General features: G+C 32.5%; 1 protein-coding gene across 1 annotated transcript in view; it reads right to left on the bottom strand.

Annotated features, from left to right (window-relative positions):
• The window catches only part of SAMTOR (S-adenosylmethionine sensor upstream of mTORC1), a 60,167-nt gene that overhangs the window by 39,471 nt on the left and 7,070 nt on the right, over window positions 1-13,626 (bottom strand). The window contains exon 2 of the mRNA XM_074193882.1: window positions 5,654-5,795. Within this exon, the coding sequence (XP_074049983.1) occupies window positions 5,654-5,795 (142 nt within the window). The remainder of the gene's footprint in view (window positions 1-5,653; window positions 5,796-13,626) is intronic.

Genomic DNA, 13,626 nt, shown 5'->3' with positions numbered 1-13,626 from the left:
TATGAATATAATATAATTATATGTTAAAAATCTGTTTACTCCAAGAGGCTGAGAGGTGGTCCAAGGCCCAGAGCACTGGGCCTGGTGTCAATAAGACTTAAGTTCAAATTTGTCTTCAGATACCGGTGGTGTGACCCTGGGCCCATTTCCTCCTACATAAAATGGGCCTACTAATAGCACCGACTTCCCCTGGTACATAATAAACACTAGATAAATATTTTTGTTTGAAGACCACTGGGTTAGATGAAAGTAGAGCTCCTCGAATGAGGTGAACTGATTGAAAGAAACAAGGACCCACAAAGTCATTAACAGACCCATGTCAATGGGGGTGATGATCAACCTTGATGGACTTGCTCATTTCATCAGTGTAACAATCAGGGACAATTCTGGGCTATCTTGGATGGAGAATACCATCTATATCCAGAGAAAGAATTGTGGAATTTGAACAAAGACCAAAGACTAACTTTTAATTTAGGAAAAACAAACAAACAACCCATGATCTTATTATATAATTCTGCTATCTCTTATACTTTATTTTCTTCCTTAAGGATATGATTTCTCTCTTATCACATTCAACTTAGATCAATGTATACACCATGGAAATAATGTAAAGACTAACAGACTACCTATGTGGGGTGGGGGGGTGGGAAGCAAGATTAGGGGAAAAACTGTAAAACTTAAATCTTTCGAAAAAAATAAAGAATTAAAAATGTCAAAAAAATAGACCCATGTCAACTTGGAGGGGACCTCAGACATACTGCCCCAAGGGTCTGTCTTTGTTCTTATCAACACTGTTATTAATGACCTAGATGTAGTAGTAACTATTATTTGGCAAAATCTGCAGAGGGACATGAAGGAAGAAGGAACAGTTAACTAGATGACATGGTCTCCATTAAAAAGATTTTCAAAGGACATAAAGATGATCTAAATTAAATAAGATGAAGTTAAACAGGTATAAATGTTAATCTCTATGCTTGCATTTTCAAAACTGAAAATCTTAAAACTTATCTTTCCTTTTCTTGCCCAAAGGGCTCACAGATGAATTTTAATTCACTTCAGATAAAAATTATCCCCAACTACTATAGTTCTGCCCTGCAACTTTCTTGCTTGTAACATTCCTGTCTATAGAGAAGTGAGAATATAGAGGATTAAAACTCACCTTGCCCATTTCCACCATTATCTTGACTCACAACAGCCTCAATGTAATACAACAGCTTTCTAACAATTAGAGCTAACCAAAAGTGACAAGTGTTGTCTTAGGAGGTCATTTCCTCTCTTCAAAGAAAGATAATCACTTACTGGAGATATTGCAGAAAGAGTCTTATTAAACTATGGGTTGAATTAGAGAGCTCATGAGGTTCTTTGACAACTCTGATTCTATGAACTAAAATTTTCAAATCCAACAATGCCAATTTCTTGTTCATAATATTTTTTCCTGTTATCTATATCTTTGTTCTATTCAATTTGAGTTTGATTTCAACCTAGTTGAAACAATCCTTTAAATTGGCAAAAATAAGGAATGAAATCATTTAATTACAACTATCAGCCACTAATTCCTCCACTGACTTAAGATTTTATATCTATAACTTACATTAGTATAAACTTTTAAACATCTCAATAAATGGAAATTTTATCTTAAATTTTAGGTCTGTTAATAAGAGGAATTGCTACCAAAAATCTTGGTTTCTAATTTTATTTCATCTAAGTATTTTCATCACTATACCTATGTCATTAATTCTATAGAGCAATTTTTTGATACCAAATCATTTTATGATGTACTTTTATAATGCTCCTATGTAAAACTTCAAAAGAAAAAACAGCAAGATTTTAATTTATAGACAAATAGGTTTTCTTCCAAACTGCTGTTGCAGAATAATCCTTCTTTCCCAAGGTACAGCTATCTGTTGTAGATCCCCAAAATATGAACTGTCCTATTATTATTAGGTGGTCACAAAATCAGTCAATTACTGCATACTATAAACATAGTTGTATCTACCAAGACCATAAAAACAAAAAATTCTTAGGGACATTCAAGTCCTACCTCTGACAATTACTGATTGTTTGACCCTCAGCAAAGTCATAAACCTTGGCAGTTCAGGCAACTTTCAAAGTTTGGAACAATTAATCTGTATGGACAGAATTTTCAAATACTTACAAAATTCAAGTCTGGTCCCCTTAAAAAGGGCATTCTTGTTTTATATATATCTCTCTGTATTGAAAAAGGCTCTTGGAAGATAGAGGCATATACCCTAATCTTTTATATAGTTGTTAATTTCTAATACAATGCCATAAACTTTGTAGGTACAACATTTTCAATTAACATTTCATATTAACAGCACCATTGAAAGATGAACTACTATGAAAGAAGCAGCTCCTCTCAGAAGTTCAGTATCAAAAAGGACAATCCTAAGAGAACTGATAAGGAAAACGCCATCCACATTCAGAAAAAACAAATCATGAAATCTGAACGCAATGTGCTTTATGATTACGTTTTAATTCTTTTAATGTTTTTTTTCTTTCTCATAGTTTCCCCCCTTCTAATTCTTCTTCTTTCATGACATGACTAATATGGAAATATGCTAATCATGATTGTACATGTACAACCTATGTCAGATTGCTCACTGTCTTAGGGAGAGGATGGGTAGAAAAATGTGGAATTCAAAAGCTTGCAAAAAGACGAATGTTGAAAACTAACTTTGCATGTAATTGGAAAAAATAAAAATAAAATATAAAGAATAAGGTCTACCCATTTTGTCTCCCAACTTAAACATGCAGCAGATACTTCTCACAGTCTTGATTACCAATACTGATCAGCACAGAAATTTAAACTGATTCTATTTTTCTAACCTTGGTCAATTCATCCTTCCTTGAGTAGCCTAGTGATCCTCAGTTATATACCTCTAGCAGTTGAAGTCTGGTCATCATCTTTGATTATATAATACATTGAATTACATAAGTAATACATTCTAATATATATATATATATATATATATATATATGGTTAATACAAAGTTGAATACATTGTAGTATGTAAGAAATTAATACACAGGAGATATAAAATTAAACAATAATCCACTAAAATACAAAACTAATAAATTAAACCTGGAAAAATCTATTTCTTCTACTCAGAAAATCATTATCAAAAGTACAATATCAAAACTGATTTTTTTACTAAACATTGAAAAGTCTCATAAAGATTTAATAAAGATGATTTGAAAGTAGCTAATGTTATAATCACTGATCTTCTAATGACATTGCTGCTTCAGAATATCATTAGACAGTAAAGAATTACCCAGAAGCTAGTGATAACAACAAATGAACATTATTTTCCTTTCCTAAGCAGATATCAGGGCAGCAGAATAGAGTGTTGGACCTAAAAGTTAGGAAGACTCATCTTCCTGAGTTCTCATCTGATCTCAGACACCTATTAGCTGAATGACCCCTTCAGCAAGTCACTTGATCCTGTTTGCCTCAGTTCCCCATCTGTAAAATGAGCTGGAGAAAGAAATGGCAAACCACACAATTGTTCTATAAGAAATTATGAGGGATGGGATTTCAGAAAAGCCTAGAAAGACTTGCATGAATAGATGCAGAGTGAAATGAGCACAACCAGAAGGATATTATATACATTAACAATCTGGGGTCATGATCAACCACGATGGGATCGTTCACTTCAGCAGTACAATATTCAAAGACAATTTTAAAAGACTTGTGATGGAAGATACCATCCACATCCAGAAGAAACTGTGGCATTTAAATGAAGACCAAAGTTTATCTTCAATTTTTAAAAGTTGTCTTATGTATGTCATTTTTTTTCATCTAATGTTCTCTTTCATCCGTTTAGATCTGATTCTTCTCTCACAACCTGATTGATATCAATCTATGTTTAGCATGGTTATAAATGTAGAGCCTCTATCAGATTGCTTTCTGTCAGGAGGAGGGGGAGGGGAGAGGGAGAGAAAAATTGTAAAACTCAAAACTTTGGGGGAAAAAAAGATAAAAACCAAAACAAATTATTTTTAAAATAAAGATAATAATAAAAGAAATGGTAAACTACTCCAGCATCTTTACCAAGGAACCCTCAAGGTGGGTCATGAAGAGTCATACATGACTGAAATGACTTGAGGGGAAGCCAATCAATTGGGGATTAGCTGAACAAGTTATGTGGTATATGAACATTATGAATTACTATTGTTATCTCAGAAAATCATGAGTAGTCAGACTTTAGAGAAACACAGAAAAATTTGCATAAACTGATATTAGTGAAGTAAGCAGAACCAAGAGAAAACTGTACACATTAACAATATAATGTTATGATGGATACAGCTCCTCTCAGTAGTTCAAAAATCAAGGACAATACTGAGAGAATATGAACAATGCCATCCACATTCAGAGAAAAATTATGGAATTTGAATGTTGAGCAAAGTATATACCACTTTTTCAAACTTTATTTTTATGTTTTTCCTTTCTTTCTCATGGTTTTTTCTCTCCCCTTGGTTCTAATTGCTCTTTCACAACAAAACTAATATGGAAATGTATTAAACACAATTGTACTGTACAACTCATATCAGATTATTTGCTGCCATGGAGAGGGGGAGGGAAAAGGTGGTAGAAAAATGTGGAATTTACAAATTTGCAAATAGATGAATGTTAAAAACTACTTTTGTATAAAATTGAAAAAAATAAAATAAGTAACTGCAGGTACCTTTTTCTTCTTCAACCAGACTACACAATTTGTTCAAGCTATCAATTTTCTTTGCTAAAAATATTCAGACGGGGGCAGCTAGGTGGCGCAGTAGATAGAACACCGACCCTGGAGTCAGGAGTACCAGAGTTCAAATCCGACCTCAGACACTTAAAATTACCCAGCTGTGTGGCTTTGGGCAAGCCACTTAACCCCACTGCCTTGCACAAAAAAAAAAAAAATTCAGACAAATCATAAACCAAAAGATAATCAAGACTCCATCTAAATAGTACTAAACTTTACAGTACCCTTATATAGTAGATAAAATGTTGGTTTCTATAAATTCCTTTTCAAGTTCCCTCAACATACCCAATGGCACATAGAATTTTAAAATCAAAATCAAACCCAATAACTAAAGAATATGGTAAACAAGGAGTGTCTCCTAATTTGGGAATTAAACTTCCTAAAACAAAATGACCTATAGAATTTTAATCTAAAATATGTATAATGAGAATGGTAATGTTAGAACGAACACTGGATTGGAAACATAGGTTCACATCCCAGCTTACCAATTCTAGTCAATGTAAATCAAATATTAAATATTAAGAATGTAAAGAGGCAAGGCCTAAATGCTGGGCCCCGAGGACAGAAGAAAGAAAAATGAAAGTGCGTGATCTCAGGAATATCCAATCACTTCTAAGTCATTTAATCCTTGAGTGTCAAGCATCTCTCTATCTCTTAGGTATCTCAAAGAAATCACCTCTTCAATTCAAAGTCTGCAGTCTATGAATCAAGATCAGGTCCTTTTCTAGTACAATGAATTCTGCTACATAATAAATTAAAATTGAATGAAACAGTAATTTTTAGTTTCAAAAGCTAAAACACTAAAAAAAAAGCAAAACAATACTATAAATCTTAATGCTGAATATAACAATACAGGAAATTGTATTAAAAGTTTAAACAAATTACCTGCAACACCATTCAATGCGACCTTCCCCTTCACAAGTTTTTGCCCAATGATTATCTGCAAGATTTTTCATTGCAACAGCATATTCACAGAGTGTCTCTTCATCCTCACAGTGCTCTCGCCAGATCTTATCAAAATCTCCAACTAAAAAGAAAATAGAATTATATATTTGTAATTGTATTTTAAATATACTAATTAATAATGTATTTCTAATCCAAAATATAGCTTGAATATATTTAAAGTTACTTATAAAATCCAATATTTTAAGTAAAACTGTAAATAAAAAAGTTTTATTAGATCTCTTGTTTTTATAAAGACATTTATAGATTCTTCTCACTTCATGAAAAGTCTAATATAACAGTAACAAATCTAATATAACCAATTACCAGCGAATTCCCTCTTTGGCTATATACATATATGTCATCGTGGTTCGGAACCATGGATGATTATTTAATTCTTCACAGTTGTATTTCTTTACAATACTTTTATTGTATAAATGATTCTCCGGATTCTGCTAATTTCACTCTTATCAGTTTAATATTCATCAAAACTGTTCTTTTCAAACCTTGATAGTACCCTTTGCCTATTTGTATCATATGGCTCCATTTAAGAAGGACGTCCAAGTCAGTATTTCTCACCTATGTGCATGTCTTGGCCTCCACCATTGCCATCACCATTCCCTGACACTTCTATCCTACCCCACCCCACCTCAGTTTTTCCTTTAATACATAGGCTTCTATGTAAGTTTCCGGAGAATTGTTACTATCTTTTTTTTTTTGGCTTGTATTTGAATTCACATCACACAGTACTTGGTGAATAGTACATAATAAATAGTTTGTTGAATAACTAGTTCTGCTTAGTTTTTTGGTCTTTACAATACTGTTATCACTTTATAATCATTCTTCAGGCTCTATTCACCTCAAGTGTTTATCAGTTCATTTAAGTCTTTACAGGTTTTTCCTGAAATCATCCCCTTCATCTTTTCTTACAAAATAATAGTATCTTATCATATTTAGATGCCATACTTTCTTTAGCCATTCCCTAAATAATGGAATTCCTCCAGTTTCCAATTCTCTGAACCTACAAAAAAAGAGCTGCTACTAACATTTTTGCATTATCTTTGTTAAACTTTGTTTTTACTTGGGACTAGTCCCATCTAGACTCATAATCTCTCTCTACTCTCACTCTCTCTCTCTGCAAGGCAATGGGGTTCAGCGTGGCTTGACCAAGGCCACACAGCTAGGTAATTAAGTGTCTGAGGTCAAATTTGAACTCCCAGATTCCAGGGCCGGTGCTCTAAACACTGCGCCACCTAGCTGCCCCAATCATAACCTCTCTTATGCTCCCTCTTCCCCTTTCTGTCTTGTGTACAGAAGTCTCTCTGAGGAAAAAGTATCACATACTTTTAAATGCATTATTAACATTTTCCCCACCAATTTCTTAAGTCCAGATAATTAGCTACAAAAATAAAAACTAGATCACAAGATATGAAACTAGATTTTATGGAGAAGTAGAATGGATATTTGAATTAAATTGCCTGATTTCTAAATAATTAAAGGAAAAACTAAGTTAAAAAGCAATAGTAAAATCATAATAGTAGGGAAATTTCACCTTAACCCTTTCAGACAGAAATTTTACCAACAAAATTAAGTCCCTGAATAAAATTTTAGCAATCATTACTGATTGAAAATAAAGTACAGTAGATCTGTCAGCTCTAAATGACATTTATATTTAAAAATCATTATGCATTACAGCATTAAAATAAAATGCCCTTAAAATGCTAAATGAGTTAATTAGGACAAAAAAACAAGTGATAGAAATAAGAATTTCATTAAAGATAATGTTGAGACAAACTATAAGAATCTGACATGCAGTTAAAGCAATCTTAAATCTAAATATTTCATTAACAAGAAATAATGCATTGAACATTTAATGAAGAAAAAAGCTAGAAAATCAACAAATTATAAAGTCTCAATAAAAATTCTGAAAAATAGGATTAACAAACAGATTTTAAAAAAATTTATTTTTTATTTATTATTTTACTGAATTGATAAAATTAGATGGTTTAAAATAGGAAATACAATAGACTAGCTAGTAGCTAATATTTTTTTAAAAAAAGAAAATCAAGCACACCAAAATCACAATAAGAATTCATAACAAATGAAGAAATAAAGGAAATTTACAACTATTTTGCACAACTACATGCCAATAAAGGGCAGCTAGGTGGCGCAGTAAACAGAGCACAGTGTTCATCTACATGAATTCAAATCTGAACTCAGATACTAGTCATATGATCCTGGACAAGTCACTTAACTCTGCCTCAGTTTCCTCATCTGTAAAATGAGTTGGGAAAAGAAATGGCTTATTTCCTTTCTGAAAGATTTGCCAAGAAAACCCCATTTGAGGTCATGAAGCATCAGACACAACTGAAATGAATGAATAACATGCCAATAAAAACAAACAAATGAAATGAATATTTACAAATATAAAATATTAAAATTACAGATATTAAAAGAATTTAAATAATCAAATATTAGAAGAAATACAACAGTAAGAGAATTCTCAAAACACACACACACACACACACTCACACTTCCTCCCTCTATCTCCCTTCTATCCCTCCCTCCCCACCCTCCTCTTTCCTTTCTCACTCTCCAGAAAGATTCATGTGCAAATTCTATTGAACAATTAACTTCAATAAAAGAAGGAATGCTACTAAATATTTTTCTATTATGTAAATAATATTTCCATGTAAACTAGGAGTTAAAACAGAAAGAAAACTATAGAAAAATATCCCTAATAGGGGCAGTGAAGTGGTGCAGTGGATAGAGCACTGGTCTTGGGAGTCATGAGTACCTGGGTTCAAATCCGGCCTCAGACACTTAATAATTACCTAGCTGTGTGGCCTGGGGCAAGCCACTTAACTCCACTGCCTTGCAAAAAAAAAAAACCAAAACAAAACACCTAAAAAACTTGAAAAATATCCCTAATGATATTGATTCAATAGATAATTAACAGAGAGCAACATACAAAAAATTATATACTATAATATAACTAGGTTGGATTTAAATACTAGGAGTATAGAATGTGTTAAATATTAGGGAAAATACCAACACAACAGACAATATTAATAACAAAAACCTTATAATTATAGCAACAGATTCAGAAAAGGTTTTTGACAAAATATAGTACCATTTCTATTTTTTTTTAGGAAAAAATGTGCCTTTAATGTTAAGCTTTGTTGTTGTTCAGTCAAATCTGATTCTTTGTGACTCCATTTGGAATTTTCTTAACAAAGAGAATGTAATGGTTTCCCAGTTTCTTCTCCAGCTAATCTTACAGATGAGGAAACTGAGGCAAACAGGATTAAGTGACTTGCCCAAGACCACAAAGCTACTAAGTGTCTGGAGGCTGGATCTGAACTAAGGAAGATGAATCTTCCTGACTCCACTCTATATAGTGCCATATAGGGGCTCAATTCAATAAATAACTAACTAAAGCAGAGTAAGCATCAAATGTAATGGAGATAAATTAGAGGCCCTTCCAATATGATCAACAAACAGTAAAACAGGATACAGTGGACTTTAGAGTCTACCTACTAAGGCACACAAAATAATAAACATAACTACAAAATACTCTTTACAGAAATCATACCTAAATAATTAGAGGAATACTAATTGTTCATTGATAGCCAATTAAAATAATATTAACTGTATCAATTTACTTATTTATTGCCATTAAAATTTAAATAATCAAAGGATTACTTTTTAGAATGAGAAAAATACCGAAATTTATCTGGAGAAACAAAAGTTTAGAAATCTTAAGGGAAATAATAGCAAAAAATGTGAGATGGTATCACATCTCAAACTTTACAGCAAAGTTGTACTCAACATTATTTGACAGTAAACCCAAGGACCTATCTATGAGGGGTAAAGGACTCACTATCTGACAAAAACTACTGGGAAAACTACAGCAGAACAACAGAAATTATAACTCTCATTATATCTTAAAATATGAAAGTATGAATAGGTAGTTCTCAAAGTAAAAAAAAAATAATTCATCAAAAACCACATAATGGGGTGCCTAGACGGCACAGTGAATAGAGTAGTGGCCCTGGAGTCAGGAGTATCTGAGTTCAAATCCAGACTAGACAGTTAATAACTGCCTAGCTGTGTGACCTAGGGCAAATCACTTTAATCTATTGCCTTGCAAAAAAACAAACAAAAAAAACCACATGGAAAAATGATCCAATCACCAAAAAGAAAACGCAAATTAAAATACCACCCTATACCCAACACATCAGCAAAAAACAAAAAAAGATAAAATGAAAATCACTGGAGGGACTATGAGAAAACAAGTATATTACAATTGATAGACTGCTTTCTTTATTCCCATTTGTTACATATCTCAGTGTCTATTTGTAAATATTTATGTCTAATTCTAACAGCTATAATAGGGCTATTATTTTTAAAAATATAAAAACTGGAGATGCTGATAAAATATTTCAATTGACCTGCTTACTAATGAATATTTTACAAGTCAAGTATTTGATAATAATATAAAATTCATTTTTCTATTATTTCTCACAATTCTAAAATCCCTTTTGAAAATATAAGGGGGGGGGAGAAAGAGAAGACAATCTACCAACAGTCAGAATTAGTGATAAATACAGGATATAATTTAATTCTGACTCATAATTTAAAGATTAAAACTCAACTGGCTTCAATTTTAAAAAATCAAGTAAAAAAGTTACAAACTCAAAACCAAAAATTCTCAAATTAAGGAGCAATTAACTTACTTGAACTGTGGCATGAAGTTGGATTAATATCTGAAACATCATTTAAATAATTACATATTAAAATGATTTCTAAAGCTGAAACTTACAACCACAAAAATGGCAAAAATATTCTAAAATAATGAAAGGCAAAGTTCAGATTGTTGTTCTGATGTGATTAGTGCAAATATTTTGCAGAATGGTATCCCTATATAATAACAAAATTTATTATAATTATTATTTTTTTATTCAAATTCCACTGTTATGATTCCAGCCTATTTGTACAAATATCTTCATTGTTGCTCTGTCTGTAAAAATAAAAATACTGGCTACATCTTTCCATGATAACGGTTAGAAAAAAAGCTAAATAAATTATGGTATATAACAATGAAATAGCATGATGCTGTAAAATATTAAGAATTGCAAGAACATACAGAAAATCCCATATTTAGTGAATACTGAAAAACAGCAGAACCAGAATTATACATACTGATTGATGGAAAGGAAAGATGAGACAGTAGGTCCAAACTACATGGCCTGGGATTGATAACTTAGTCTTCTCTCTACTCTAGGTACAGGAGTGGAGTCCCACTTTGAGCCACAGGAATCACAGAGCAGAAATTCAGTCAGCTCAGGAACTAAATACGCTGAAGGAAGAACTTCCAAGGACCAACACAATTTAGGAAGTGATCTGAGTTTGAGTCAGTCTACTCTCCTACAGACCAAGGTGGTACAAGGGAGTACTTTGAAAGAAATGTCTGCATGTTTGTTCCTGTTAGAGTATTATGAACTGTGTGTGTATGTGTGTACATTCATACATAAATGCATTATCTAAAAGGAGGAGGGGGGAGGGGAGAGGCCTAAAGACAGTTTAAGTCAATCTTTTCACCCTGTCTTAGGGCAGTCAGTCAAGAAAAATTTACTGAATGCCTACTGTGTATCCAGCACTGTGCTAAGCACTGGGGATTTAAAAAAAAAAAAAGGCCAAGGATAGCCCCTGACAGGTCACAACTGAATGGGGGGGGGGGGGGGGGGGGCGTGAGCTAAAAATACAATAAACAGAAAATAATCAAAACAGGGAACTGTCCTGGATTTCAGAAAGGGATCTAAAAAGTGGGATTTTCCCCTGGGACTTGAGGGAAGCCAGAAGCACTGGAAACAGAAAATGCCCAGAGCTGATCTTGCTCCTCACAGATTTGATTGTTATAAATGACACCTTTTTCATCTTAAAATTAATTTTAAAGAGAAATCTAATTATTCATACTAATGTAGTTATATTTTGTCACAGATATGTTCCATTCTTACATTTCTCCGATTCTCTTTCACTTTTCGATATAATCAGATACCAAGTTGATTCTTTAACTGCAACATCACATTTATTTGTCTTCTATCCACTCTCACTACTATCACCAAGCAGCTTCCTAAAATGTCAAGTCTGTTTCCTGACCCCCACCCCTAAGCTGCTCTTTACTGTCCTTTAGTCAGTTCAAATCTATTTTTCATACTGATACCAGAATAATCTCTATGAACTGACCTGGTAACATCTTTCTGATCAAAAACCTGTCAAAGGAATTTAAAATTTTTTGACTGGAATTCAAGACCATCCTTAATTTAAACATTATACTATTTTGAGCCTTATCTCAATTATTCCTTTCCATCATGAAATACTTCATCCAAATTGGTATAGTTCTTGTAATGAACTTGTTCTGTTATAGTTATTAATGTATGTCTTATAACCCATCAAGCAAAGTTAATGGTGGCAGGGACAGGTTCTTATCTAAATTTTTCATCTCCTCCAATGTTTAGCATAGTAATAAGCATATATTAGACTCTTAATGTTTAATGAATTTAAGAAGTTATTCAGAATCACAAAATTTACCTTAACTTTGGTTTAATATACTTTGTATCAGGGAACTTAGCTAATTAGGAAGGTCAACTAGGTGAAAGTGGATACTCATATTTAGATGATTTTTATACAAGGTTTCTCTTTTGAAAATTACCAACTATAATTTAAAATAGTCTCAATTCAAACTTCAACATTTAATTTTAATCAGATATAAAAATTATAAGACTGTAGCCATTATGAATAGAGAGAGAAAACCTTGTAATCAGAAGACTTGAACTCAAGTCCTCTGACATAGTGGCTTTGTGACCCTGGCCCTATCACTTAACTTGTAAGTTAACCTTCAAGAATTTAAGTTGCCAAAGGTACTGACTTGTATTGTAATGTTTCCTTACTTGGGAATTCCCTAGACTAATGAAATGATAGATCCTGTTCCTTGCCCTAAAAAAAATTATTTTCTTTAGAAGAATACGTAATAGGATTAATACATTTAAAAATAGTAAAGAAAATACTGTCCTAGACCAGGTGAATGAGTTCATTAATTTTGTTGAAATGTTCCTTTTCTATATTAGTTCAAAGGATGGCTCTTTGGGTAGGAGAGGGGGATACTTAGAATTAAGGTGCTGTAAAAACAAAATAATGGGTGTCCCCCCCCCCAACTAAGCAAGGTATGTTAAAAGGGGAAGTGGTTAAGGTAGGATCTATAACTAAATAGTTAAGGCAAAATTTGTCAATATAGGTGCTATTTCCTTTCCTTAGAAAATGGTTTTTAAGCAAATGGAAATCTGTAAAAGGGTAAACACATTATAATCAAAGTATCATAGGAAATGTTGAAAAACAATAGCACTTTCAGCACTTAACTTCTTACCCTAGATGTTGTATTAAAACCCATTAACCCATGAACACAGCAGTATAGAAAACTGAATGGAACTATTCCCTTAGAATAGCAACTCCTTTTTGGTCTCAGAACTCCTTTACATTCTAAAAAATTCATGAGGACCCCCTTTCTACATCTGAATTAAGGACTTCAAAGAAAGTCTTTAATGGTTGGTTACATCTATCAATTTTTACCGTATTTAAAATTAAAACCCAATAATCCCACTATATGGTAACATAAATAAACTTTTTATGAAAAATAACTTTTTCAACCAAAAAAACCGGTAAGTCATTGTTTTACATATTTTTTTGAAAATCTTTCTAAAAAATCTGACATACTAGAAGCCAGCTGGATTCTCTTAACTGCTTTCTACATTCAATCTGCTACAATGTTATTTCAGTTGAAGTACATGAAGAAAATCTAGCTTTCCAAAGACATGTAGTTGGAAAAAGGGAAAAATATTTAAATAGGCAAATAATGT

This window comes from Macrotis lagotis, chromosome 7, assembly GCF_037893015.1.
Source record: "Macrotis lagotis isolate mMagLag1 chromosome 7, bilby.v1.9.chrom.fasta, whole genome shotgun sequence".
Classification (NCBI taxonomy): Eukaryota; Metazoa; Chordata; class Mammalia; order Peramelemorphia; family Peramelidae; genus Macrotis; species Macrotis lagotis.
This window is presented reverse-complemented; position numbering and strand designations above follow the sequence as displayed.